The sequence below is a fragment of the Podarcis tiliguerta genome, assembly GCF_965153285.1.
Source record: "Podarcis tiliguerta genome assembly, chromosome: 6".
NCBI classification, from domain to species: Eukaryota; Metazoa; Chordata; class Lepidosauria; order Squamata; family Lacertidae; genus Podarcis; species Podarcis tiliguerta.
In genome coordinates, this window is record NC_139539.1 from 44,045,924 (window position 1) to 44,072,022 (window position 26,099).

Genomic DNA, 26,099 nt, shown 5'->3' on the forward strand with positions numbered 1-26,099 from the left:
CTCCCATGATCCCTAGCTAGCAGGACCAGTGGTCAGGGATGATGGGAATTGTAGTCCCAAAACATCTGGAGGGCCGAGGTTGAGGAAGCCTGCACTGGTGTATGTATTAAGAATAGTAAGGTGGCAGGACTTACCTAGGGTGTCTATGGCTTTTGAATGGGTAGTGTACATATAAATCATTTATGTCTTTGCTTGTTTGTAGTCTGCTCTTGCTATGTAGGAATTTTGTGCAACCTATTTCAGAGCATTTTGCCTTCTTGGTTTGGCCCTTAGATACATATATGCATACACACATTTCATTAACGTCTCCCTTTCAAATATACATGAGCAGTGTTTACATCTGTCTAAGAAGGATGCTGCATATAGTTACAAGCAATCAGATCCAAGCTAGGTTTGCCCTTGAACTGCAATCATAAGCAACTCTGTTCATAACTGAATCCCCATTCAGCTCAGTGGGATTTGAGTCTCAGATAAGTGTGCACAGATAAGATTGTAGTCTTTCAGGAGAGCTATGACCAGTTTGTTGGAAGGAGGGAAGTATCTGATTTGAGTTAATAAGGCCAGCTATTTCACTGTTAAAGCCATATCAGATTTGGTGATGCCAAAATGTAAATCTAGTTTAGGTTCCAAGTACGCAACAGCAAGACGCAGCCCAATGCTTTTGGGTTCAGAGCAAAAGGAAGAGCCAGATTTGAGGCAGTGCCAAGGCAGGATTCCTTTTTGTGCCTTTTGGGGAAGCTCATTCAAGTTCAGGTGCCTGGTTTGGCCTGCTGCTTGCAGGACTGCTAACCTGTAAGCTGTGGTCTCATCTACTCCAGCTTAGAAGGTAGCATTCACAGATGCCCCCGAAACAAAACACAAAAGGGAAGGCTTGAAACATCAAGTGTTTTATTCAAGTAAACTGCAAATAGGAAATCAAGAAATCTTTAGCATTGGATCAGATTCATATAGCAGCCTACAAACCACTGCTCACACCTTCCTTCCCCCTCTGCTGTCTGTTCTTGAGTAGCTGAGGCAAGTTAGACATTATCATAGTTCAGAACTCACATTTGACTTCAGACCCATGGCCTTAATTAGCTGAAAACATCAAGCAGGGCGAGGGGAAAAGGACCAACCAACTCTTTACATTTTAAGAGGCAGAAAAAAAGACTGTCCCTTTCTTCCTATTTCCCTGATACGTCAACTATAACCTTGTAAAAATTTGAAACGGACAGGTAGCTGGTTAATGGTAAACAGTGAAGTTTAGTCTCTCCCCTTAACTTCATGCTAACATATAATTTAAGCACCACATTAATCCTCAACCTGGAAATTGAAGAAGTGATTTGTTCCAGCATTGTGCAAATCATGTTATCCAAGTTTAGAAAGATGTCTATTCCAGCAACAACAGGGCTATTACTGCATATTTCTAGAGCATTTGGGCACAAGAGAGACAGAGCCACTTACTGGTCTTGGAAGAGGAAAGACCCAGCAATTTTAAAGAATTATGCAGCAATCTTAAGCTACCCCCTGGATAGAAAGCCCTGAACTAAGATGTTGTCAGGTTATGGGCTATGCATCCAGTCAGCAGCTTCTCTGAGCAACTGCATTATTAAAATCAAAGTATATGCATGTAAGCAACAGATTCTAGAACCAAGTTAGGTCCTGGGGACAGGAGTGCAGCGCAGCCTCCAATTTGGACTGCCACCATGGTAATCACACTCATTTCCCAAGCTGAACAAGAAACAATCAGCACAGGAATTTACATGGCACCCTCTGAGCAAACTGGTTTCTGGCTGTCAGGCATACTGATCAAGACCAATTGCACACCAAGCTCTTCATCCAGAAGCGCTCTTAAAATTTGAACCAATATTAAAGGCTATCCAATGCAGTCTCCTCTAGCCTTCAAGGATGGGGGCCTTAAGAAGCCCATACCTACAGTTTGTCAGAAGTAGCTCGCAGTTTTGGATAATATGGTAGGAACCCAGTATTCTTCATGGGCAGCCAACTCATGGAAATGAGGCCAGTCTGCAAAAAAAGAACCCCTCTCCCCAATTACTCACCAGTCTGACAAATGTAGTATTTTTTCCCTTTTTAATAGCACAATCGTTTTAGAAAGTCAACTCAAACTAAATCATCTATAGTGTAAAACGTCAGTTCCAGAGAAAGAAACCAGACAGAACCTGTTGGAATAATAAAACTTTGTAACCGGTACAGCAGCATCAGAAGCAGCAGCAACAAAACAGCAGCAACTCCATGTTTTAAGAGAATGAAACTTAAAATTATCCAGAGGTAGTTGTGAATGAAGGAAAAAGAAAAAACCTTGAAAGACAACATGTTGTGGAAAGACAACTGTAACTAAACACACTAACTGTGCTATTTCCAATGGAGAAAATAACCCAAAAAGAGACCCAGGGAAGAGGGGATTCTGCCATCTTGTTTTCCTTGGTCTTGGCAAAGTCTTCTCCGGTTTCAAGAAAGATCCAGTAGTCCTGTGTGTGCAGAATGACTGAGCACAAAGGGGGGAAATATTTTGGGTGTGGGCTTCCATCTGCAAGACCCCTGAGCAGGAGCTGGGGCTACAAGAGGAGCAGATTGGAGGGGGACATTTGCAGCTGTTGGAAAGAACTTTCCCATTGGCAGATGAGAGCCAAACAAAGCCTCCCAACTAATCTTGCCTATGGCAAACCTAAACTGTTTTAGCCCCAAGGCAGCTGACTGGGGCTAGATTGCATTGCTGTTGACTAGAATGCATGGGGCCTACTGTGAGGAGCCATATTATTATTGACACAAAGGAAACGGAGCATAAAAACAGGCAAACATCCTCTAAAAACCATTAACCAGAAAACAGCAAAAACTTATCATCAGCCTCCATTTCAATGCTTTGGCTCTTTCCAAAATGCTCACTTTCCAGAAAAATGCACACAATGCACAAGGGGAGATCAGGGTTGATAAGGAAAAACTAGACTGCCCCACTCTGTTCAACATGAATAAGTGGTTACTATAAAGATTTATATACTCCTTTCTCTACAAGGAGTGTAATTGAAGAGACAGGCCCAAACAAAAACAAAAAACACCCACCCTCCCCCAAACAACCAATATAATATAGAACTACATGAACTGGTAGGCTAAAACTTTAACCCTGTCAAATGAGAGGGGAAAACAAGATACATGGTTCTCCCATTGAACATGACACATCAAACGTGATGGCTGATTTGTTTTACACTGTACTCCAGTGTTGCCGTTTTGACTGTGAGAACATTGGGAAAGGTGGGTCAGGAAAGGGGTGAGGATTCTTTGTTCCTTCCTCAGTCCCAGAACTTGACAAGAGACAGGAAAACTGAATTGCGAGGTAGAACCAGTTGACTATTTTCACTGCTCCTCTTCCGACGACTCCTGGGAGATGTTGACCTCTTCTTCATCCTTCTCCTGTAAAGGGAGAGAAAAAGGATTGGAAGAGTCATTTGGGGAGAGGTGTGTGTCTACTGTACTTTGATCAAGTCTAATCCGCATTGTATCATCACCAAAGCATGTGTAAGAGAACTGCAGGAGATCAGGCCACCTGCTAGCCAATTCCTCCAATGCAGATCATGCTATTTGCTAGTCAAAGATGTGTAGGATTTGGCTGCATCAGAGAAACTCCTACGCAGTCTTATTCTGGAGCAGCCTTCTGCAACCAGCTGTTTTAGATAGCAATGTCCATTATCCCTAACCATTGGCCATGATGGCTGGGACCAACAGGAGTTCAAGAACATATGGAGGACACCAGGTTGGAGAAGGCTGCCTTAAAGAACTAAAATTACTACTTTATATAACCCAGGTGTGAACTATGGCATTGAAAAGCAGGCGGAGGGCCAATTTACTGCACTCTGGGTCAAATGGAAACCTGAAGGCCATGCTCCCAAGGGAAATGTTCTTCTCCAGCCCTTTAAGTAGAGCTTGCACAAGTATTCAACTGGCTGACCTCTATATTTCTCCCTGGTGCCACTCCTGTTCCTTCAAATCCATGGAGCAGCTAGCTCCTAAGAACACCTGCAGTATGTCCTTCAGAAAGATGGGCAGAAACTTGTAGAGATCCCCATCCTGCTAGCATTGATGGCATAGTACAATACGTACCACCTTTGCTGCTAAAGCAGCAGTAGCAGCAGACACATTTAGAAACAGGAGGCTTGTATTGGAAGGAATGTTGGAGTGGAGTCTAGCACAGAATGCTCATTAAACTCCCCCCCCCCCCATTATTTAAATTCATCCTCTGGCTGTTAATGTACTCCAATACCATAGTACAAACTCTGCATGAAGAGCCTCAGATGTAGTGGTTAGTCAATATATCCAGTCTGCCACAAGGGGGACACAAGCATTAAGAAAGCCATCTAATCCAAACTCGCACTAAATCCACCATTTCTGCCCACTCAATGCGTAGAACCGCTATCCACACCCATCCAACCCTAAAAAGCAATTGTTTGTGTTTGAAGGGAACATATTTCTTCAAGGAGGTCTTTCCCGCCTGCTCTCTTGAAAAAAAAATGACCGATGTTGTCAGAATGAGATGAGTCATGGCTGAGTGTGCGTGTGAGTCAGCAACCTCCACTTCCTTAAGTTTCATTCATAAAAATATACATTTAAGCCACTGTGGAATGTGCCTGCCAAGTCTGTACAGCAAGTTCCAGGGCTAGAGACCTCATTTAGCAAAGGAGGAAATGACAGATGCTACTTAACCTCTCTCTGCTTCTTGGAGAGTGGGCTGCTAGCCTAAAACCAGAAAATGTTTGGCAGACTTGCTTAAAGAGAACAGGAATGGCTGCATGCAGGCATTGGACATTTGCAATATAAAATTTAGAGCAACTTAACATCGCCAGCTGATTTCATAGAAAAGCATGCAGAAGCTTTAAGGACAACTGGAACAATCCTTTATGTGTCTTTTTGAAAGTAAGCCCCATTGAGACAATGGGGCTTGCTCCCAGGTAAGAAGGTATAGGGCTTTTCAGGTTTGCAGTTGCAAGATCACCATCAGTTGTGGGGGGAAACCCAATGCCATCATCAGCACAATGGCTACACCCAGCACACAGCTCCCCAATAAAATATTATGCATTGTCAGCGACATGCAAAAACCTTTAGGAGATATACATCCAGCACAACCCAGTGTGAACTAGCTAAGCCACAACAAGAAACACCTTCTACTTCTGCATAATCAGGCAGACAAAAGCAAAATCAATCACCATCAGATTAAAACAGACTAAAATTTAATGCTGAACCATTAAAATACTAAGGCCTGGGATAAGAGGAAGGTCCTTGGCGTTCTCCAAAAGCTTAGTAGTGAGTGCCGGGTAAGTTTCTTTAGGGAGAACATTCCACAAATGGGGAGCCACTACTAAAAAGCCTCTCTTTTGTGGCCACCCACCATGCTTCAGAATGAGGGGGCATTTCAAGGAGGGAGATCTTCGGGCACAGGTACATATGAGAAGAGGTTTTCTCTTAGGTAGCTCTGTCAACTACCCTGTTGGCTTCATTCTCACCTACAAAGGGTTGTAGAAAGAATCTCAAAGCCTATGTGCCATGACCCTCCACCCTTCCAAGAAGAGCATGACAGTAAGAGGAGATCTGCTGGATCAGGCCAAGGTCCATCAAATCTAGGATTCCCAGAGTGGCCAACCAGATGCCCGTGGGAATCCAGAAACGCCTATAATTTCATCTGTAGATTTGAGCTCATGGGCACCCCCAGTCATCTCAGCAGTGTTGACTTTAGGCAGAAGAATGCTGCAGTTTAGCGATAGCAGAAGAATCCAAGGTCTCCATTCCTGTTGCCTTTTTTTTGGGGGGGGGGGAGAAATTATAAAGGCCAGATGCTTTTGTCTGTATTGTTCTATGGCAGCATTGGAAGCAGGAACAAACAAACAAACAAAAAACCCTCGCTGCAATTCTGGTTCCATGTTTTGGAAGGCTGCCTCTGCCTATTAGGAGTGTTTCCAGTCAGCTGCTTCTGGCAGGGTTGCCCTACATTCAGCTCATACTTTGGTGGCTGGGGACAGTTTTGAGTCGCGGCGCCATCAGCTACTTCTAATGCTCTGGGGGTAGGATGGAAAGAGCAGCGCATTCTGCGCTCAGAAACACGATGGCACACCTGCCTCTGAATACTTAAAAGCTTAAAAAAAAAAATAGCAGCAGAAAAAACGTTGCCGTGTGCCAATATGCTAAAAAGTGCTTTAAAATGCTTAATAAGCATTTTATTAATTATGCCATTGCAGTGAGGTGGTTCTTCAGAACGGGAAACAAGTATTCCTTCCTTTGTCTTTAAACATCCCAGTTACAGAAAAGGGAGTGAAAGACTCATGGCACACATCCTGCAATCCTAATGCCTCTGCCCAAGATACTAAATTGAGGCTTTCGAGCAGATCACAGCTCCATCTCTCCCCTAGCCCCTATCTGATACTTAACAATCTATACCTCAACCACTAAACTGATAGATCCACACAGTCCACCCAGCTTTGCTTTCCCAAAACAGAAGCAAGAGCTACCCATAGAAAACAGATGAGAAATAAATTATTTTAGTTTAGCTGTGTCCGGGCAGCAGTGTTGCTCTACCCCCTACCCCCAAAGTAAAACGAACAAAACAACAAGAACCCACTGCAAAAAGGACAGGCGTCCCTGTCTGGCATTCAGTGTGACTCCAGAAGTTCCCCATCCAGACAATGGGGTGAATTATTCTACTTCTCACCTTTATAGTCTCAACTGACATCAATATCCCTAAGATGTATAAGTTCAGAGGTGATTTTGCATGTGCACACATAAATTTGTACACTTCAGCATAGCCACCCATGTTCATATGAACCACTTCTTTATTTTACAGTGGTCCCATCTCATTTCCAGAGCGTCAAGCATAGGAAAGGCATAAAACAGAGCTTCAACATTATCAGAAATGAGGAACAGCCTGAAGTTATAGTAAAGTCAGGCAAGTGACTGGTCCTAGTAGTACTGTTTACTGCAATTGGAAAATCTCATTCTGTCTGTGGATGCTTGAAGACAGTCCAGAACACCTTACTGGTGGCAAAATACAGTGGTTACTTAAAACAAGCAAAGCCATATGAAACTGTCTGAAACTCACTCTGCAGGAATGCAAAATGCCACACTTGTAACACCACATCTATGCCAGCTAATAAAGAACAAGCCACTTCCTCTTACTCAGCTGTGGGCAGGAAGGAGAACACACTAGGAATACTTATAAAATGGAAACATAGTGTGAGGAAGAAGCCCAAATGATGCTTTGCTTAAAAATAGAATATGCCATGAAGAAACCCCCAAGGGACCAAAGATAGAAATACCTGCGAGCAGCACAGCCCTTGGGGCTTCCAATATAGTCCCAACAAGCTCCTCCATGCTGCATAAATAGCTGCCAAGCAAGACTAGGATCTGTTGCAGTTTCTCAGGGCTTCCAGATCCACAACACAGTTGCATATTACCCCATTTGGCCTCTGAATTCAGAGGGCCACCAAACAAGCTCAAATACAGGGATGCTGCATCCTCTTTGTATCATAGCATTTTTAAACTTGGGCTTTCAACTAAGCTGAAATTGAGTATTTCCCGTTTCCTAGTTTGCAAGATACACATCACTTCCTGGGGAAAATAGGAAGAGTATACTAGCCTCCTGCTGACTGTACTCTAGAGGAGTAAGGATATTTCTGTGCGCATGCACTCAAAGGTGAAAGGAACCAAAGGTTCAAAAGCAGTAGCAAAAGGTAGCACCAATTAGAAACCTAACAGAACCATGTGGTGTTCCATATACTATATCTCCCTATCTAGAGAACCCAGTATTCAGGAACAGATTATGGATACAAACCCTTTAGCTATCTGCAGTGGCTTGAGTGTCTTAAAACAGAAACAAAAAAGTACAAGCCATTTCTTCCAGTAGAAGTGTTATTTCTCTTGAAAAGAAACAAAAACTTACTGATTTTTTGGGCCGGCCTCGAGGTTTCCTCCCAGGTGTCACAGCAGCTTTCTGGGCAGACAGAATAGAAAGAGGAAAGCTTTAAGATAACATAACAACCCTTTGCCAGACACTCAGGCCTATTTCAGACCATTGTTTCAGTCTTGGGATCTTTTGCTTCTTTCTTAAATACCAACAGCAGTGCAGGTTTCATGTTAACAGCTGGTATTCCTCAGAGAGGAAGCCTTTTGCTCTAAAACAGGGACAAGGAACCTCTAATCCCCCGAATGCTGTTGAACTATAATTCCCATCATCCAGACCAATGACCATGTTGCCCAGGGTTGAATGTTGTAGTTGAACTTCTGGAGGGCCTCAAGAAGAAGAGAAGAAGAGTTTGGATTTGATATCCCGCTTTATCACTACCCGAAGGAGTCTCAAAGCGGCTACCATTCTCCTTTCCCTTCCTCCTCCACAACAAACACTCTGTGAGGTGAGTGGGGCTGAGAGACTTCAGAGAAGTGTGACTAGCCCAAGGTCACCCAGCAGCTGCATGTGGAGGAGCAGAGACGCGAACCCAGTTCACCAGATTACGAGTCCACCGCTCTTAACCACTACACCATACTGGCTCTCCAAGTTTCCAATCCCTGCTCTAGAATATAAGGGTGGTTATATAGTCCGATTCTTTGTTGTTCTTTCTTTTATTATTATTTTTAAAACCTTTTTTAAATTTTCAGAAGGTATACAATGCAAATGTTAAGAAGCAACCAAAGGGATTCTCCAACTTCGAGAAAGAGGGTCATATAGTCCAATTCTGATTTAAGTGGAGAATCCTCTAAAAAATCACCTTGTACAGTTGAACTGTGAGTGGAGAAGGTGGGTGGTGGACACTGTGACCAGACTAGAGTGGGGGAGAAGGCGGCACCTGGTTTGGGGGCCCTGGCAGTGTCTCTTTATATACCAGCCTCCCCCAACCTGGTGCCCTAAAGATGTGGGGATTATAATTCGCATCAACCCTAACCACTAGCCACGCTGACCGAGGCTGATGGGGGTTGTAGTCCCAAACATCTGATGGGCACCTGGTTGGGAAAGACTGGTGTACACACACACACTGCACATTTGGCGACCTTCACAGCTGCCAAGGAAAATAAAAAACAAGACTCTTCAAATGTACTCAAAAAGGAGATATTACAAACACGCAAAATCTCATGAATTCTAAGTTAATCTCACAATCAGAGGATGTGACTCATGAGGGCTTGAAGAGTTGGGGCTGGCAGTTGTCTCTTGGCTTTTCCTTTTGGGGTCAGTGCCACAAGTCCATCCCTTGTCATCCCTTACCATCACAGCCATTTCCAAAAGGAGCCATCTGGGCTCCAGCCCCATGACTCAGAAGCATGCAGGATATGAGTCGCGTGTTTTCAAAACAGGTTTAAAACCAAAACATACACACACCCCATTCTTGGAAATTTGGGGAAGTATCTTTTTTCTCTGAATATCTTTTATTGGTGCTTATTATACACAAAACCTTTAAGGGGCCAATGAAGAAGACTGACGTTTGATCCCTATCATCTTGGACTGACATTTTGACAGATGGTTCCCAGCTACAACAGTGAGGGAGAACCTCTGACTTTCCAGATGTTGTTGGGCTACAACTCCCATGATTCCCCTTTTTATATATAATTTTTATTACATTTTCTGTTTTACATTTTAGAATATTCATTTAAACAACCTTAAAATATCAATAACTTCCCTTCTTCTCTTTCCATGGTTCATTTTGCATATCATAAATCCCTGCATATTTTACATAATTAAACCATTCCGTATTCCATTATTACATCCATCAAAATTTGTTTACACTGTTGAATTCATCTTAATGCTGCCACCGTTTTCAAGTGTACACAATTCCCCCCCATATATTCAATAAACATTTTCCAATCTTCTTTAAACGTATGTTCTTCTTGTCCTCTTATTTTATATGTTAGGTCTACAAGCTGCGTATATTCCATCAGTTTAAGTTGCCATTCTGGGAACTCCCTCGTTTTCCATTTTTGGGCTAAGAAAACACTGGCCGCAGTAGTGGCATACCTAAATAATGATTCCCGATCTCTTACCATTCTGGCAGTGGCTAATGGAGTCCAGCAATATCTGGAAGGCCACAGGTTCTCCAACCATCAGTTACAGCATCCCAAACCATTCCTAACCTACTGACAGCCTAACCCTATTGTTCCACTTTTAACTAGTTGGGTAAACTGTGGCTGTGTGATTCAAAGTAGACAGGTGAGCATTACAATTCAGCACACCAAACACCTAAAGTCCCCAAGCTAGCAGGATCAGTGTGGGTGACTAAAGAACAGGAGAGTGACTGTTTTGGAGACCTCTTGGGTACATCATTTGCATGACATATCCTTCCTGTTCTGGTTCGGCGATAGGAGGAGAACCAGCTGTAGGGGAAGCGGTCTGGACAGGTGCTAAAGCAAGGCCACTAGGGCAGCCTTTGCTCAAATCTCTGCAACAGCCACGATAGGTCCAAAAAGGCCCAAGGAATGGTCTGAAAGGAGTTAGGTACCTGCAGAGCAATGCAAGTACCATCACATGAGGTGGTAGTAGGAAGCAACAAGAGCACCAAAAGCAGCTGCATCAAATCACTGAGATGTCGCTGCATCAAGCTGCTGCAGAAGCAAGATCCCTAACTCCCTACTTGGAGTCAACTGACTATGAAAGAGTCTCCTTCACAAAGCCCACAAGTGAGAGGGGAGGAGGGAGCACAGTGGCTGTGGGGAGTCAGGTGCACAACAGGCAGGGGCAACTGTTTCCAGCATTTGCTGGATCCTCCCTTCCCTTTGCATTTATCACTGGAACAGATGGCGAAAGGGCTTGGGTTAAGCTGAGGTGTCCACTGAAATAACCTCTGCAGCCTGGCTGCCAATTCAGGACCAGGCATCTGCTGCTCAAAAGCAGCTGGACACTTAAAAAGATCCTTCTTAGTATCTACTTGTGGAAGGAGGGGGGAGGGAGGAAGAATAAGCTCTTTTGTGAATGAGTCCACTGTTTTGGATTTCATACACATACAAACAGCTGTCAAGCCACCAACTGTGGGGTCATTTACTTACTATCTTCTCACCCCTCTCCCAGTTTCAACCACATGGAACCCAATGGCATCAAGACTTTGCTCTCCACCAGCATGGAGAATGCGATGGCCAGGTTCCTGTGACACAGCATAAACAACTGGGGCCAAGGTGCGAGGGGTGTGGGGAGAACCCATCCCCACCCCTCGATTCCCATTAAAATAAGCTTTCCCCATCTTCCTCCTGCACAACTGAATGGGGCATATCCCTTTCTGCTCTTTACAGCCATGCAAACTCCAGCTGCCAGGACAAATGGTCACAACAAACAAATGTCACCAGCTGTTCAGCTAATTCAAAAAGCTTTTGCACACAATAGCTGAGATTTGGATGTATGCAAGATTCTGGTATTCTTCATCCTTTCCCCCACAAGTCCAACATCCTAGGCCTCTTTTTCAAATTAAGTTTTCAAGACTGACACAGGGCCAAATGTATGGTCTCTAGTCTCAATGTTTGCAGAGACAAGCATTTACAAGGGAGGATTGAATGCTCAAACACTCCTGCATCTACGGAGTCTTCTCTATTAAGGCCCCCTCCATCCCCAGGAAGAGTTAAAAACTGACCTTTTTTTGGGGGGGGGGACTTCAGAGGAGTCAGTGGGCAGCTGCAGAGGAGTAAGTACTCCACTTCTGATTCTGCCTGCAAATGTTCCCTTTTGTTAGGTGTTGGAAGGTGGGCCAGGCTTAGAACCCAACTTTCCTCTTCCAACAAGTTTGGTTTGCTCTTAAAACTTCAGGGGATTATATTTTAGTTCAAATGCCCAAACTGAACAGATTAGAAAACATCCCCTGCAAAAAGACAGTAAGCACGAAACCATTTGGGGGGGGGGGGATCCAGAATGAGAACAATGGCATAACTTTATTAGAACTACAGCTCACCACTTTGCTATTGTTAGTAGGTCCTAATAAAAGGTATCTCAATAAAACGAGTATGGGGAGTATGCCACTGACACTTCCTGTGACTGGCTCATTCTTCCATGGAAAAGGATTTGTTCTTTTCGTGTGTGTCCAGGCAGAACTCCAGATGCAGCCTTAAGAGTCATCTTCAGTTTAGCAGTATAGAAAAGAGTACATGCGGGTGGAAAGGAACTCAAATTTGCTGCCCAGCCTCGAGAATACCTACCCTTCCCTTTGAAGTGGCCTTATTTTTGCTCCCCTTTGGTCTACCGCGTGGTCTCTTGGGTGTTGGTGCCTCAGTGGGTTCTTGCTATAGAAAGAAATAACATTATGGTCAGCAGCCGGCCAATAAAGAGCAGATATGCCTGCACATCGTCCCAGGCAGATTAAGTTCCTTCTGATTCCTTCCCAGAAGCTTCAGTGACCGCAGTAAAAAATCCCACAAAACTACAGCAAAGGTGTTTTTTAAAAACAAGTGTGACATCTAATGGAAAATCACTACAGAGTAATTTCTGGTATTAGTTCCTATCTTTAACAGCTGGAAATGATGCAAAGCTTCACGTTAAAGTGTTAACGCCATACCTACATATCAGTCTTGGTTTAGGCAAAGAATGTGCCCCATAGTGCTTGAAGCACAGTGCTGATGCTTGCCTGCACACTTTCGGTAGCTTAGGACACACAGATTTTCCTCTCTGTACACCGACCAAGTTGGTGCTTTGCAATGCAGTAGGCACAGCCTTCGATTGCAGAGCTGTTTGCTCTGGGGCCTGTATTTCTTCAGAGTTCTCACAATGCATGGTGAAAGATCCACTCAGACTGCATGATGAATTGGTCACAAGACACATGCACAAGCTTCGTAACTCTTATGACACAGAAGGCATTGCCCCTTAAAAAACCCCAACAACTTGGTAGAACTTTTTTGAATGGGAAGTAGTAGAGGGTAGAAAGAGACAAGCTGCTTTTCTATACAGGCCATGAGATCTTCAGACAAAAACCTTTTCTGTAAACTCAGGAGTTTATTACTTTAGACACCCACCCCAATGCACAAAAGCACAGCCTGGACACCTGGAGATTCATTCGTATACTGCGAATTATATCAATTCTGTCAAGTTAAGCTTCACACAGCTACTGTTTTTAATTTCCCCGTCACATTCCATTTATAGCTGCAGCTAATAGCCAATCAGTAATACACCACCAGCCCTGTCTTCTCCTTCCCAAGAGTAACAGTCTCAATTCAGAGAGCTCAGGCAGATGCAGGGTGGATAAAAATCAATTTTTTTTTAAAAAAAGGGGGTTTTTTATTTAAATCAAAATTTTTTTATTTACATTGGATTTTTAAAATAAAATGCTTTTGGAAGAAAAAATCTTTAAGTTACATTATAGTCCAAGGGCTATTCAACAGGAACTAAGGATTTGTTTTAAGTTTTTCCTATGTGCTAAAACTCGGGCTAAGTTTTTTTTTTTTTTAATTGTTTAACCACATCAGTTAACAAACATGGATACATATGTTATAATGTTATCGTTTTACTTAAATAAATTGTTATTAAGGAAATGATTATTTTTCTCCTTCCAACAAAACACAGCAGGAAAGTTGTCAAAAAATAAACACTTAACTTATTAAACCTCACAATAATTTCATAATTATCTGTCTATGTATTTCTAGTAATATAACCAAATCAGTATTTTTTATATAACTGTAAAAACTACTCTGGAAATTTATTATTCCAAAAATGAAACCTTCATCTGGTTGTAAATATTAAGATTATACAAGCAAGAATGAGTCTTTCTGTAAAAAATTGATTTAAATCAAGTCTTACTGACTAGTGATTTAAATTGTGATTTAAATCAATCTGATCTAAATCAAATCCACCCTGGGCAGATGGGAGGAGGAAGATGGCAGTGCTGCCTCAGACCAGCTAATAGAAATGCCAGATGTAGCAGCTAGGTTTTGGTTTTACTTCTTCCACATATGACCCACAGTAACAGAGGTCAGGACCCGATATTAGAATGGAGGAAACCACAAAAAGATTTCTATTTCACATGTATCAGAAAATAAATATATTAGAATATGGAGAAAACAGCAGACGCACAGAAGGATCCAGAAGACATCAACTTAGTGTTAAAGAATATCGCCACTCAAAGTCAAAATTATGTTTAAGCTCCTGTGGCAGATAATCAGTCTGATGGGAAAATATTGGCAATTCTTTCAACCCAGTCTTATTTTAACTCCAGCTACATACAAAAGTTACTCACAGGGCCAATGCAAGGATGAGGGGACCTGTGGCCCTCCAGATGTTGGACTAAAGCTCTCATCACCCCTGACCATTGGCACATTGGAACACATTCTTTTAATACGTTGTGAGCTGCCTTGGGAGGATTAGCCATTAAAAGAGGTCAACTAAAATCAAAGTGAAAAAATGAAATGCTGGAAAATGCTGTTGGGAGTTGAGTCTGGCACCATCTGGAGTGGCACAATCCCTCACCCCAGCCCTAATGGAACCCAATTCTAGAAGCATCTATACATCTAGACACATACTGCAGTGAAAAGGTTAGTGCCATAACTGAGTGACAACTTGCTCACTTCCAATGACTGATAAGTTACCTGACACACATAGCACAACAAGCTTGGAGGAGACAGGAAGGACCACAAGTCATACAGGTGGCATATTTCTTAGAACCTAAGAAAAATAGTCCTTTTCACCAGTAGAAAGCAGGCATAAAAAGGTACTGCGGGGCAGGTTTTATACACCACTGTAGGCGGCACTGACACCAATCAACAATACCCATCAAGAAACCACAGAAAAGGAAGCGAAGAGGGACAGAGGACAGTGAGCGCAAAGCACAGAATGATGACCTGAAATGATGAAGGCTTGTGGCAGAAAGATTCCTTCAGTCAGAACCTGGTCTTTTTAAGACTCGCATAACAGGGGATCATGCAACTCAACACCTTGAGGAGCTCCAGGGCTGAAGCCATCTCTACAGGGAAACTCAATATTCCCTAGGATCAGAATAGTTACTGTAAATGGGGGGGGGGGGGGCTGCTGGGATGCTAAAGGCACACAAGGGTAGCAATATCAATTGCAGATAGGCCAACTATCATTTTGTGGCTCAGAAGTCTTTGACTGCATGGTCAGGGAGGACAACATTATGATGATTGCAGAGCACCAAAGAATCCCCAGAGCGTGAGATTCTTTCAGGCAGTCATGTCCAAGGTGGAGGGGGGTGGGAGAGAAGTCACTACTTTGATTATTGCCAACATCAGGCAAATCTGCCCTTCTCCCCAGAGGACAATAAAAAGCTGGTGTCCTATTGATCTCCTGCCTCATACTGTATCAACAACTTTCCTTTACATGGTAGTAGTGCTCCTCCACATTACCCTTTTACCATGTTTTAGCTTTTTCTAGCCATAGTCAATAAGAAGTGATAAAGCACAGCTTGCAAAACGTGAAGGGAAGCTTTCCACAAACCTGAGGCTTCTTCCTGGGCCGCCCTCGCCCTCTCTTCTCAGTTACATCCTTGTCCTGTTTGGCAGCCAGGGGCTGGCTTGATTTTGCACTGGATTCACTCATCTTCATTCTTTTAAAAGGCAGAAATAAAAATAAAAGTTAAGTTACAGTAGGTGAAAACTCCCACGATGTAGACCAGTTGTGCTCTCGGGGCCAATCCAGTCTCCAAATATTGGCCTGGCAACTGAAAGTAGATTTTGTCACACGAACTGGCCACCTCAGGATCATCAAGCTGTTATTTATATTAAAATTGGCATTATCTAGTAGCAAGGGCCCCACTGTTGAAGCCTATGCACTCTGACAAAGCTGAGACCTTGTATAGAAAAATTCAAGGAGATTAAGTGTAGCCTTTACAATGTGAACACAGTCCCCCCCCCCCTTTATGAGTAAAACAGCAAGTAGTATTTTTATTACACTGATCAAAAATCTGATAGACCACCAGTATCAGATAAAGTTGGGGAAGGAAGGCAGCTCAGTAGCAGAGTGCATGCCTTGCATGCAAAAGGTTTCAAGTTAAATCCCTGGCCTTTCTAGGTAGGGCTGGGGGGAAAACTCCTGTCTGAAACTCCGGAGAGCCACTGCCAGGCAGTGCAGATCATACTGAGCTAGATAAAAGGTAAAGGTAAAGGGACTCCTGACCATTAGGTCCAGTCGTGACCAACTCTGGGGTTGGGGCGCTCATCTCGCTTTATTGGCCGAGGGAGCCGGCGTTTGTCCGCAGACAGCTGTCATGTGGCCAGCATGACAAAGCCGCTTCGGGCAAACCAGAGCAGCACACGGAAACGGCGTTTACCTTCCCACCGGAGCGGTACCTATTTATCTACTTACACTTTGATGTGCTTTCGAACTGCTAGGTTGGCAGGAGCAGGGACCGAGCAACGGGAGCTCAACCCGTCAAGGGGATTCGAACCACCGACCTTCTGATCAGCAAGACCTAGGCTCTGTGGTTTAACCCACAGCGCCACCCACGTCCCCTGAGCTAGATAAACCAATGGTCTAATTTAGTAAAAGGCAGCTTCCCATGCTCCAGAATCTGGATATGTGGGTCAAATGTTTTATAGAAAGAAACTGGAGCTCTAGAACAGGCCTGCATGACTCCAGACCCATGGACAGATATGGATCTTAGGGAATTCTAGTTGTCTGCAACTTGCTTACACCTCTCTGTGACACCTTCTGTGGCTCTCATATGCCCATTAACAGCAGGGAGTGGGGAAATGCTTGAATCACTTTTCCTTCCCTTTAATTCAAAGGCATATGGTAGCACTGTCCTGTTTTTCCAACCAGTTGCAGCTAGGTTCCCATGATCGAGAGCCTGCCTCCATCAGAGAGGCAGTTCACGTTACATTTCTTGGGACTCATCTTAAAATGTAGTGCATGAAGTAGTCGAACATGTCTGCAAACACACCATACCACTATATACGAGATCCAGGACTGGTTACAACTCCCTTGACTGTAAACCTGGGTTTGCTACCAGTGGAAACATCTGGACTGGAGGATTGAATTACTTAGGGGCAGCTGTAAAGTTCAGTAGAAGACAGAGCAGAAAAGCACTTGAAGTCTAAAGGAAGAAAGCAGGGGTAGATAGGGATATAGAGAGACCTGTGGTAGTGTAAAAAAATAAGAAAAAGTGATAGGATAGGTAGAAAAGAGGAAGTTAAATAGATCTGGGAATAGAAAGGAGAGAATACACTGTAAGGAGCAGAGAAAAAGGCTAAGAGTGGGCTAAAAAGAAAATATGAGGTTACAAGATGTCAAAATTCCTTGTTCAGTTCATGCAGAAGGGATCCACAGAATCGTTTGAGTTATGTGCATTCATCCTTCCATCTTGGCCCACAAATATAATTATTATGACTAATAGCTCATGGTATCTTGAGAAAGCAACCACTGACACTCCAGCCATCAAAATGATAATCTCAAGTTTCATGGTCACAACACTACCTTCACAGCTTCCCTCAGCAGTCTGTGCCTCCTTCCTTACCACCATTGTTTTACACTGGAACAATGGGCTCCCATGAGTAATACCAGTAAATATTGTGGAAGCAGGCAATTATGATGGGGACTCACAACGCTCTTTGGAACAATGACCCTTCTCTGTATTCAGCTTCTTAGTTTCTTTACAAAGCAGTGATGGGGAACCTGTGTGCCTCCAGATGTTGACGGACTGCAACCCCCATAATAACCCTAACAATTGGCCAGACTGGCTGGAGCCTCAACAATATCTGGAGGCCCCCATGTTCCCAACCTCTGATGTAATGCAAGACTCACCTCTACATAACGCACCCTAATGCAGCAAAACCCCTTGTTTCAAAGGAAGAACTCAGGTTTGGAATTGCTTGTCACAGTAAGGAAGTGCTCTAAACTGGAGGTCAGTTCTGCACCCATGTTTGTGCCTTTTAGATTAAGATTAGGAACACTTTTTACTGATGATCTCGGGGAACAACTGGTACTAATGAGGGAGGGGGGTGAGAAGGAATTGATGAGTGTCCCCTTTTCAAGCCTACTGTTAGACGGTCCTAATAAAATTAAAGGAAGAGTCAGGCACAAGGCAGGGCTGCTATTTTGAACTAGCCTAGGCTTATTTTTCTCTTGAAGGCCAGAACCCATGCATACACTGTGCCCACTATCACCATGGCAACACCACCTTGCTCTGGGTGGGGCAGGAGTCATACAGAGTTTATTGTGCCCCTGGAAGGAATGAGAAGAGGAAATTATCATGAGATTACTTTTTTGTGTGCTGTAGAGCTAACAGCTTGGGGTAGGGAAGAAAAGATATTTATTGGGGAAAAGATTTAAACCCTAGTCCCCCAAGTGCTCCACTCATAGCCTCCGATTTATGATAACAATGAATGTGTCAGGATACAGATCTAGTCATAGGCTTTTGTGTCATTTGGCCCTTAAGCACTCTTTCCCCATCAACTACCTCCCCCTCACCTCAAGAGCAGTCAGGATCAAACAGGGAACACAAATAGGGCCACAGAAATATTGACTACCTGCCTAGCAGTTACTATGGTGACCCCTTGGACCAGGGAGTCACTACATAGCAACTCCCACACAACAAATACCACTGCACCAATCTGAAATGCTACTGGAGGAAGCACCACCCTGCTTCCAGTTCTAGAAGACTGGCATCCCCAACTTCACATTTAGTACTTGGCTGGCTGGACAATCTCATTAGCCAGAGGTGGTTTCTGGGCAACTGAAGTGCAGTACCTGAACAACAACAAAAAGAGTAAACATGGAATTCTTCTATGGACCAGAATAGATAGAACAGCATTATATTCTCTATTCTAATAGCATAGAGAAATTCCCAGCATTTGTACACATTTTGAGCACAGATGTGCTTATCTAGATGCAGGCATACAGATTCTAAGAAGAAAGGAGAAAAACATTGAGGGGGCAGCAGTTCAGAATGGCATCCTCCATCATCTTACTAGAAAAGCCTTATAGGAATATTCTGCTATAGCAGAGGAAACCCAAACCAGATGAGAGGGCTGTGATGACCAAGGAGAGTTAGGGCTCTTGGTATGCAGTGGTAAAAGATTTATAGGGGGCGAGAGATTTATAGCAACTGCAGGAAAGGGCTGGGCCAGACCCGAGATCCAGCCACAAAGGAACACATAAACTCGGCTGTGCCAAACAAAGGCTGTGTTGTGTATCACCTCCTTTTATTGCTACAGCAAACATGTAAAGAACTCAAGTCATATAATAAAAAATGCCTTACACTAGAGAAATGGAACCCGTGGCCCTGCAGATGCTGTTGGACTACAACTGCTGCCAGCCCTGACCACTGGCCAAGCTGGTTGGGGTTGATGGGACTTGTTATCTAGAGGGCCACAGGCTCCCTGTCCCTGCCTTACATAAATCAGAGTTTATGTCTCCAGTTGATGCTTAGTCTACGGCAAGGGCAACATGAGATGGACTTCTTAGGGTTCTCCTTGTGAAGGTTTAAAGAATGTGACTATTTATGAACTTTTGAACAGGATTCACAAACCCAGGTAAAGCTGTACAGTGGTACCTCGGTTTAAGAACAGTCCAGTTTAAGAATGATTTGGTTTACAAACTCCACAAATCTGGAAAGTGTGTCTTGGTTTGAGAACTTTACCTCCGTCTAAAGTGGAATCCGAATGGTGGAAGGACACTGGCTGCGGGAGGCCTCATTAGGGAAAGTGTGCCTCGGTTTAAGAACCGTTTTGGTTTAAGAATGGACTTCCGGAACGGATTAAGTTCGTAAACCGAGGTACCACTGTATTGCCATTCATTCATTCAAAGCTGTATTGCACTTTCCAAACTCCACCTGTAGCTGTCTATTGAAGACCAATTTTTACATTTTGACTCTTATTCCCAAGTGTATAGCAAGCAGATAAAAAGGCTCCAACTATGTTAAGGCTAAGGTTATGTTAATGAAACCATCCTCACACCTTGTAAACTAAAACGTTGACAGAGGTCCGTTTTCTGACCAACGTTACATTTATTTTTAAACTGCAGAAAAATCCTAATCTGTCCATTATAAGGGCTTTTACAAGGCTGCTAAGTGTTATTTCAGGACTTGGAATTGGCAGCTTGCAGGATGTAGATATTTCTAGGAATAATGTTTAAAAATAAAAATCTACCCTTGACAAACACACAAACATTGAACACATAGCCTTTTTACAAATATGTAAATTGACTCATGTTCAGCTATGGAAGTGACTCATGAGTTTAAAAACATCCTCAAGATTGTTGTGTGTGGGGTTTTTGTTTTTTTTAACAAAAAGCAACAGACTCATATAAACACTCTTTTAAAACTTTAAATATTTAAAAGGCACTTTATGACTGCAATTCTATGAAACCTTATGATGGAGTAAGTTCTACTGAAATTAGTGGGACACTTTTGAGTAAGCTAGTTCAGGGTTGCACCTAAAGTATTTGCTTTCAGAAACTCAAATATGTCAAGAACATTGCAGTGTTACGGGTTTCAGTGCAGATTAATAGATCTGCTCATCAGAGACTAAACCACTGCCATCAGATCACATTCTGGAAGCATCAATATACATCTTTGAGGAAAATTGCACACCTTCCTTGCAGGGTGAGCAGCCGTAAGTGCAGAATGTTGCTGGTCCTATAAAATAGGTTTCTCCACAGTGGGAAACTCTTGTAGAAGACTGGGCAAATATGGTCTCTTTTTGCTGCAACACTCAGCCCTGATCCTCTATCCACTGCCCACAAAGATTCCCTTCCTAGTACAGAAGAAGAGACTCTCACAAAACTGAAGTATGCAGCTACAGTGTCTTGACATTACATGTATTTTGAATAGAAGTGCAGATTGGAGAGTGGAGTGGGGGGAATCAGGACAACTACAGTGGTACCTTGGTTCTCAAACTTAATCTGTTCTGGAAGTCCGTTCCAAAACCAAGGCACGCTTTCCCATAGAAAATAATGCAAAATGGATGAATCCATTCCAGACTTTTAAAAACAACCCCCAAAACAGCAATTTAACGTGAATTTTACTATATAACGAGACCATTGATCCATAAAATGAAAGCAAAGCAATAAACAATGTACTGCAGTCACACAATCAGTAGCTGAACTTGGTTCCACAGTCACAAAAACAAAACAAAAAAGCTGCAAAAACAAATACGCAAAATAAATAGCAAAAACAGACAGACCTCAGCGTAACACTCAAAACGGAAGTGTGGCACTCAAATTGGAAGCATAACACTCAAAACGGAGCATGTTCGGCTTCCAAAAAAAACTTTGCAAACTGGGACACTTCTGGCTTTGCAGTGTTTGGGTTCCAAGTTGTTTGAGTACCAAGGCATTTGAGAACCAAGGTACCACTGTAACAAGATATATGGGGCATACAAGCTGGACATAGAAATACAGTGATGAAGTTTATCCAAGAAATAAACTCTGGTCTTTTGTGAACCTCTCCTGTAAGGAGTATGTGGTCTGAAGATTTTGTCAGTTCTTAATGAGAACATAACTATATTTATTACAACTATCATAATTGGCTTTTAATATTTTATAAATCCAAATAACATATTTGTCAACAGAAAAATAAATGTAATTGGGAGAGCGTTCTAGTGTCACGCTACCACCACAGAAAAGGCCTTGTCTCTTGCGATCACAGTATCAAATTTCCTGAAATGATCAAAGTACACGCACAAGTAATAAGAACTCCAGACCCTCCAAGTGTCCCTATTTTCCAGGGGCTGATTTAGAGAAGCCAAATAGTATAATTATCATTATGAAATGGGATGTCCCTATTTTCATTGGGGAAATGTTGGAGGGTATGCAACTCTGATGGTAATTTCATTTGCAGAGGATCCATTTGTTTGTGTATATGTCTGTCTAGTGCCCATGTGATTCAGGTAGAACTACAACTTCACTGCCCCGCAATATTGTCAGTTAATCAGTTAAAATAAGCTGGTACAAATAACTGCAAGTAAGAAGTGTTATCCAGATTTCTAGCATGACAAGCTCAAATCAGAGTTATTGAGTTGAACTGCAAAAGCTAGTGATATTCCCATTTGTTTCATATACGTAATTCTCTAGTAGAGTAAGAAACGACTCATTTAAAGTCAGGAAACAGAAAGTTCTAGAGGCAACTGGATGATATATCAGAAACAGGACAGTAAGCTCTCTAGTTTCTACCTTAGTGGATCTACATCACACTTGGTGTCTCAACAACCACAATTGTCCATGGGGTATGGACTAACAACTGGATTAGTAAGACTGGGGTGGCTCAATTGGTATAACATGGGACATTTAATCTCAGAGACGTGGTCTTGAGACCCACGCTGGGCAAAAGATTCCTTCATTGCAGGGGGTTGGACTAGATGCCCCTTGTGGTCCCTTCTGATTCTACGATTATATGCCTTGGTACAATGACTTTTTAAATTTATTTCTGCACTACAATACCAATATGCCAATTCTTTATTAACGGCACCCCACAAATAGAGTTGCCTTTGGGACCACACCAAACCGCATACCTCTCAGAACTGTTTTCCACATGGACTGCTGTCAACATGCCTCCCACCAAATTTAGGATTACGTTTCTTTTATAAATTTGCCCCTTTAAAAAAAGACAAAGAAGGCGCTAGTGCCAGGTCACATCATCCTCTTATCCACAAATCTCTGCATCCCTGGAGGCCAGAGAGAGCCACCTCCGCTCCAAAGGAAGTTAAAATGCCAGCAGCAGCCACAACCTGCCACCCTAAGGAACAACAATCCTCTGTTGTTCTTCCAACACACAAACCTGCCGATTCCACTCCCAGGTTCCCACGCCCCCTGGATGTGGTAATAGTTCACTTGCGCCATTAACTACTTTGCTCCTGTCTGCTTAACAGCCAAAATAAGTTTTGAAAGGCAAATGGTTGCTTAAACCCAGAACTCTTCAAGCCCAAGATGGCTGGCCCGATTCCAAACAGCGTGGCGTCCCGGGGACATCTCCTAAGGGATGGATCCGTTTCTTACAACACACACACACAGGACAACAAAAACCGAGAACTTGAAGAGCCTGTTTGATTGAGGAGGGCAGGAGGTTTTCCAAGGGGATTCTTTGAAGCCCCGGATGATGGGCTTTCAAAAGCAAAGCAACTTACTCTGCTTTAAAACTAGCACAATAAAAGGAAGTGATAAGGGGTGGTGAGGAGGAGTTGGAAGCCATACAGAAAGGGTAACAACCCGAGACTTTAGGCGTCCTGCAGAGATCATAAATCCAGCCCCAGGAAGCCTAGATTCCATAGGTGGTCCCCCTCGTCAAAAAGGAAGCATCGGGTAAAGAATTCCTTTAAACTGTGCAGGAGGCATTCTAGGGCAGGAAAGGGAGAGGGAGGCTGAGCCTCAACAGTCACGGCTCCTCCACCCCCGTTACTGATATCAAACATGTATTAAAACAAAGTGAAAGGATAGTTGAGGGGGGAGCACCCACAAAATCTCCTAGAGTTAGATGCAATGCTGAACTTTCCTCTCTCTCCACTGCCCCCTCCCCACGGTTTAGCCTCACTTGAACTACGAGTTAGCCAAGCAGCAGTATGAAGCCGGCCGGTCACACCGCTTTAATACTGGGCGCATTTTTAAAATTCTACTTTCCCAAGTATTTCCTAAGTGAGCAATCCACCGACTAAGATAGGCAGATACATCAAGAGCATGCAATTAAAAAAAAGAGAGAGAGAGACGGGTGCCACCTTGCACCGAACTGAAGTCACACACACTTCATGGGCAGGAGAAGCGTGGAAACCCAACAATAGCAAACCAGTTGCTCAGGAATGCAAGCCAGGAAACTATATAGGCTATACAGTACAACGCCTTTTTTTATAAAAGAGAGAGAGAAGCAACTCCACCAAGCAGAAAGCGTAATCAAACCTACCAGCCGTTTTTTGACACTTGCAATATTACCGCTCTGATTATCATCCCGATTCTCTTTAAATGGAAAGGAATAGCCTGGGATCTGCCCCTTTAAACAAGAGCGGAAGGGGGTGTTTCTAGTTAGCTCAATGCACTACCTGCTATTTGCACACACACACAATTTCCAGATCTGCATGTCTATTGGAAGAAATATATTGCAAGAAAAGAAAGAAAAATTATTAAGTGGAGGAAAGTAGTGTCGCGCGATTTGAAAACGAAACAGCCCCGCGTGCGAGAAAGAGGAGGGGGGCAGGGCAACCTGAAACACCAGCCGCCACAGCGGAGCGGAGCCTTGCAGAAGCGAGCAAGTTGGGAGAGACAACCCGGAGCCGAGCGCAACCTTCCAGGCAAAGCATTTCCAACCTTCACCTCCTCTCTTTCCGCACTGAGCCGGGGTGGGGGGTGGGGGAGACGGGAGAAACCCCATCCATCACACCGAGACCCGCGTCAAGCCACCCACCCCCGAAAGAAAACAGAACCAAGTGCCCTGGGATTTCGTATTAAAGCCAGGAGTGCTTCGCAGAATCGCACCCCGCCATCTCAAAAAGACAAGGCCACTTTGCCTCTCCCAACCCAGCAAGCTTTGCCAAGAATCCCCCCACTACTTACATATCCCTCCTCCACTCGCAATGCACGATGAGAATAAAAGGCAGGAGGGTGCATTATTCCGCATGCCTTACTTGCTTCCTATTGCAAATTCCGAGCACACACATTTTTCATTTTTTTTTTTTTGTAAATTAAAAATGACTTTGCAAAACGCAGTTAAAATTTTTGCAAATGCTAATAAAATAAATGCAAACTTTTCTTCCCCCTTTAGAAATCAGAAACTTACAATTGCTCTTATTCGCGAATCTGTGTGTGTTTTTCCTTGTGTGTTGTGATGAAATTAAAATAAACCCCCCTTCTGGCTGCTGATGGTTGCAAATGCAGATCTGAAGCAGAAGGCAGAGAGACTCGCACGGGGGGGGGGAGATAAAGAGAGAGAGCACGAGAGCAGACAGGCCCCCTCTTATTTATATAAATAAAAAAAAATTGTTCTAAGAGGAAGGAAGCTGGGTCAAAATCATTTGCAGAATTTAAAAAAAAAATGAAAAAAGGAAGGGGAGGGGGAGAAAAATACCCCTCTAAGTCTCACTGGAGAGAATCCAGAAGCTAAAAATAGCAAAATCACACTCCAAATTAAATAAGGGCAGGCTGGCTAAGGGGAGCTTAGCCCTTCCAATGGAAGAGGAGAGAGAGAAGAGAGGAGAGAGAGAGAGAAGAGAGAGAGGGTAAAGGGGAGGGGGCGGAGCCACTCGGAGACTGCATCATCACCTGTGGGTGGAGGAAATGTAAAGAAAGCAGCAAGGGTGATTTAAAAGGACTGCTCCAGTTAGAAGCAAGTGCTGGAAAGAAAGGTGGCTGCAGGAGCCGCAAACTGTCAAGAACAAAAGGGGGGAAACAATGGCAGAATCACGACAGCCTCACCCGATGAGCTGAGCAAGAAATACGCAGGCATTCGCTTCCAAAACTTTTTAAAACAGGAGAAAGCTCCCAGCGTTAGGGCTTCTATTTATTTATTTAAAGAAGCAGCAACAGCCACTCTCGTGAGGCTGAGGTAGGCTGCTAATTCCCAGTGGAGGATGATTTGATGACGTGGGATGGGTATGATTTGGTTTTCTCCAAAGCTTAGGCCTCATCTGCACCAGGCATTTAAAGCAGTATCATACCACTTTAAACAGTCAGCATGGCTTTCCTCAAAGAATCCTGGGAAATGTAGTTTCTTAAAGGTGCTGAGCAGCATTAGGAGACTTGTTCCCCTCGCAGAGCTGCAATTCTCAGAGTGGTTTAACAATCAATCCTTCTTGTCAGGGAACTGTAAATTTGCAGTTTTGGCCCAGGGCTGTTGAAGGTTGAAAGTGTGCTGTACATTTAATTAAGGTTACATTGGGGTGAAGGGGCATATGAACTCGAGTTCCTTATTCAGGTTCTGATATGGCTTTGTTGTGAATAAGGAATTTGGAAGTGGGAACCAGTAGCCAACTTCATCCTATATGGGCCTAACAAACATGGGACTTAAAAGTGCTTAGTTTTGGCTGGACCAAGTCCTTGATACGTAAATTTAAACAGACTTTTACTGGCTGTTTGATAATTATTCCTAAATTATATCTGGACACAAACATGACACCTATAGCCAAAATTGTTTACTTGCACATAAGTTCCATTGAATTCAATTGGAGTGGCACATAAAGGTTCGTGTGAATAGGCTCTCTGACTTCCAAGTTATTATAAATTAGTGAGCATACATAGAATCGGG

General features: G+C 43.3%; 1 protein-coding gene across 7 annotated transcripts; it reads right to left on the reverse strand.

The window, feature by feature from the left end:
• Window positions 1-871: 871 nt before the first annotated feature.
• Window positions 872-25,102, reverse strand: HMGA1 (high mobility group AT-hook 1). Of its 7 annotated transcripts, XM_083445994.1 has the most exons (6): window positions 24,636-25,059; window positions 23,766-23,852; window positions 15,377-15,485; window positions 12,136-12,219; window positions 7,916-7,966; window positions 872-3,405 (listed from the first exon to the last, which is right to left on the reverse strand). In XM_083445994.1, exons 3-6 carry the CDS (start codon window positions 15,482-15,484, stop codon window positions 3,349-3,351), a joined length of 300 nt encoding a protein of 99 aa, XP_083302120.1. In that variant the 5' UTR covers window position 15,485; window positions 23,766-23,852; window positions 24,636-25,059; the 3' UTR covers window positions 872-3,348. The 7 variants fall into 7 exon arrangements, with proteins under 7 accessions (XP_083302120.1, XP_083302125.1, XP_083302122.1 ...); XM_083445999.1 differs by lacking the exon at window positions 23,766-23,852 and having other exon boundaries at window positions 24,636-25,102; XM_083445996.1 differs by lacking the exons at window positions 23,766-23,852; window positions 24,636-25,059 and adding an exon at window positions 24,063-24,189.
• Window positions 25,103-26,099: the final 997 nt, after the last annotated feature.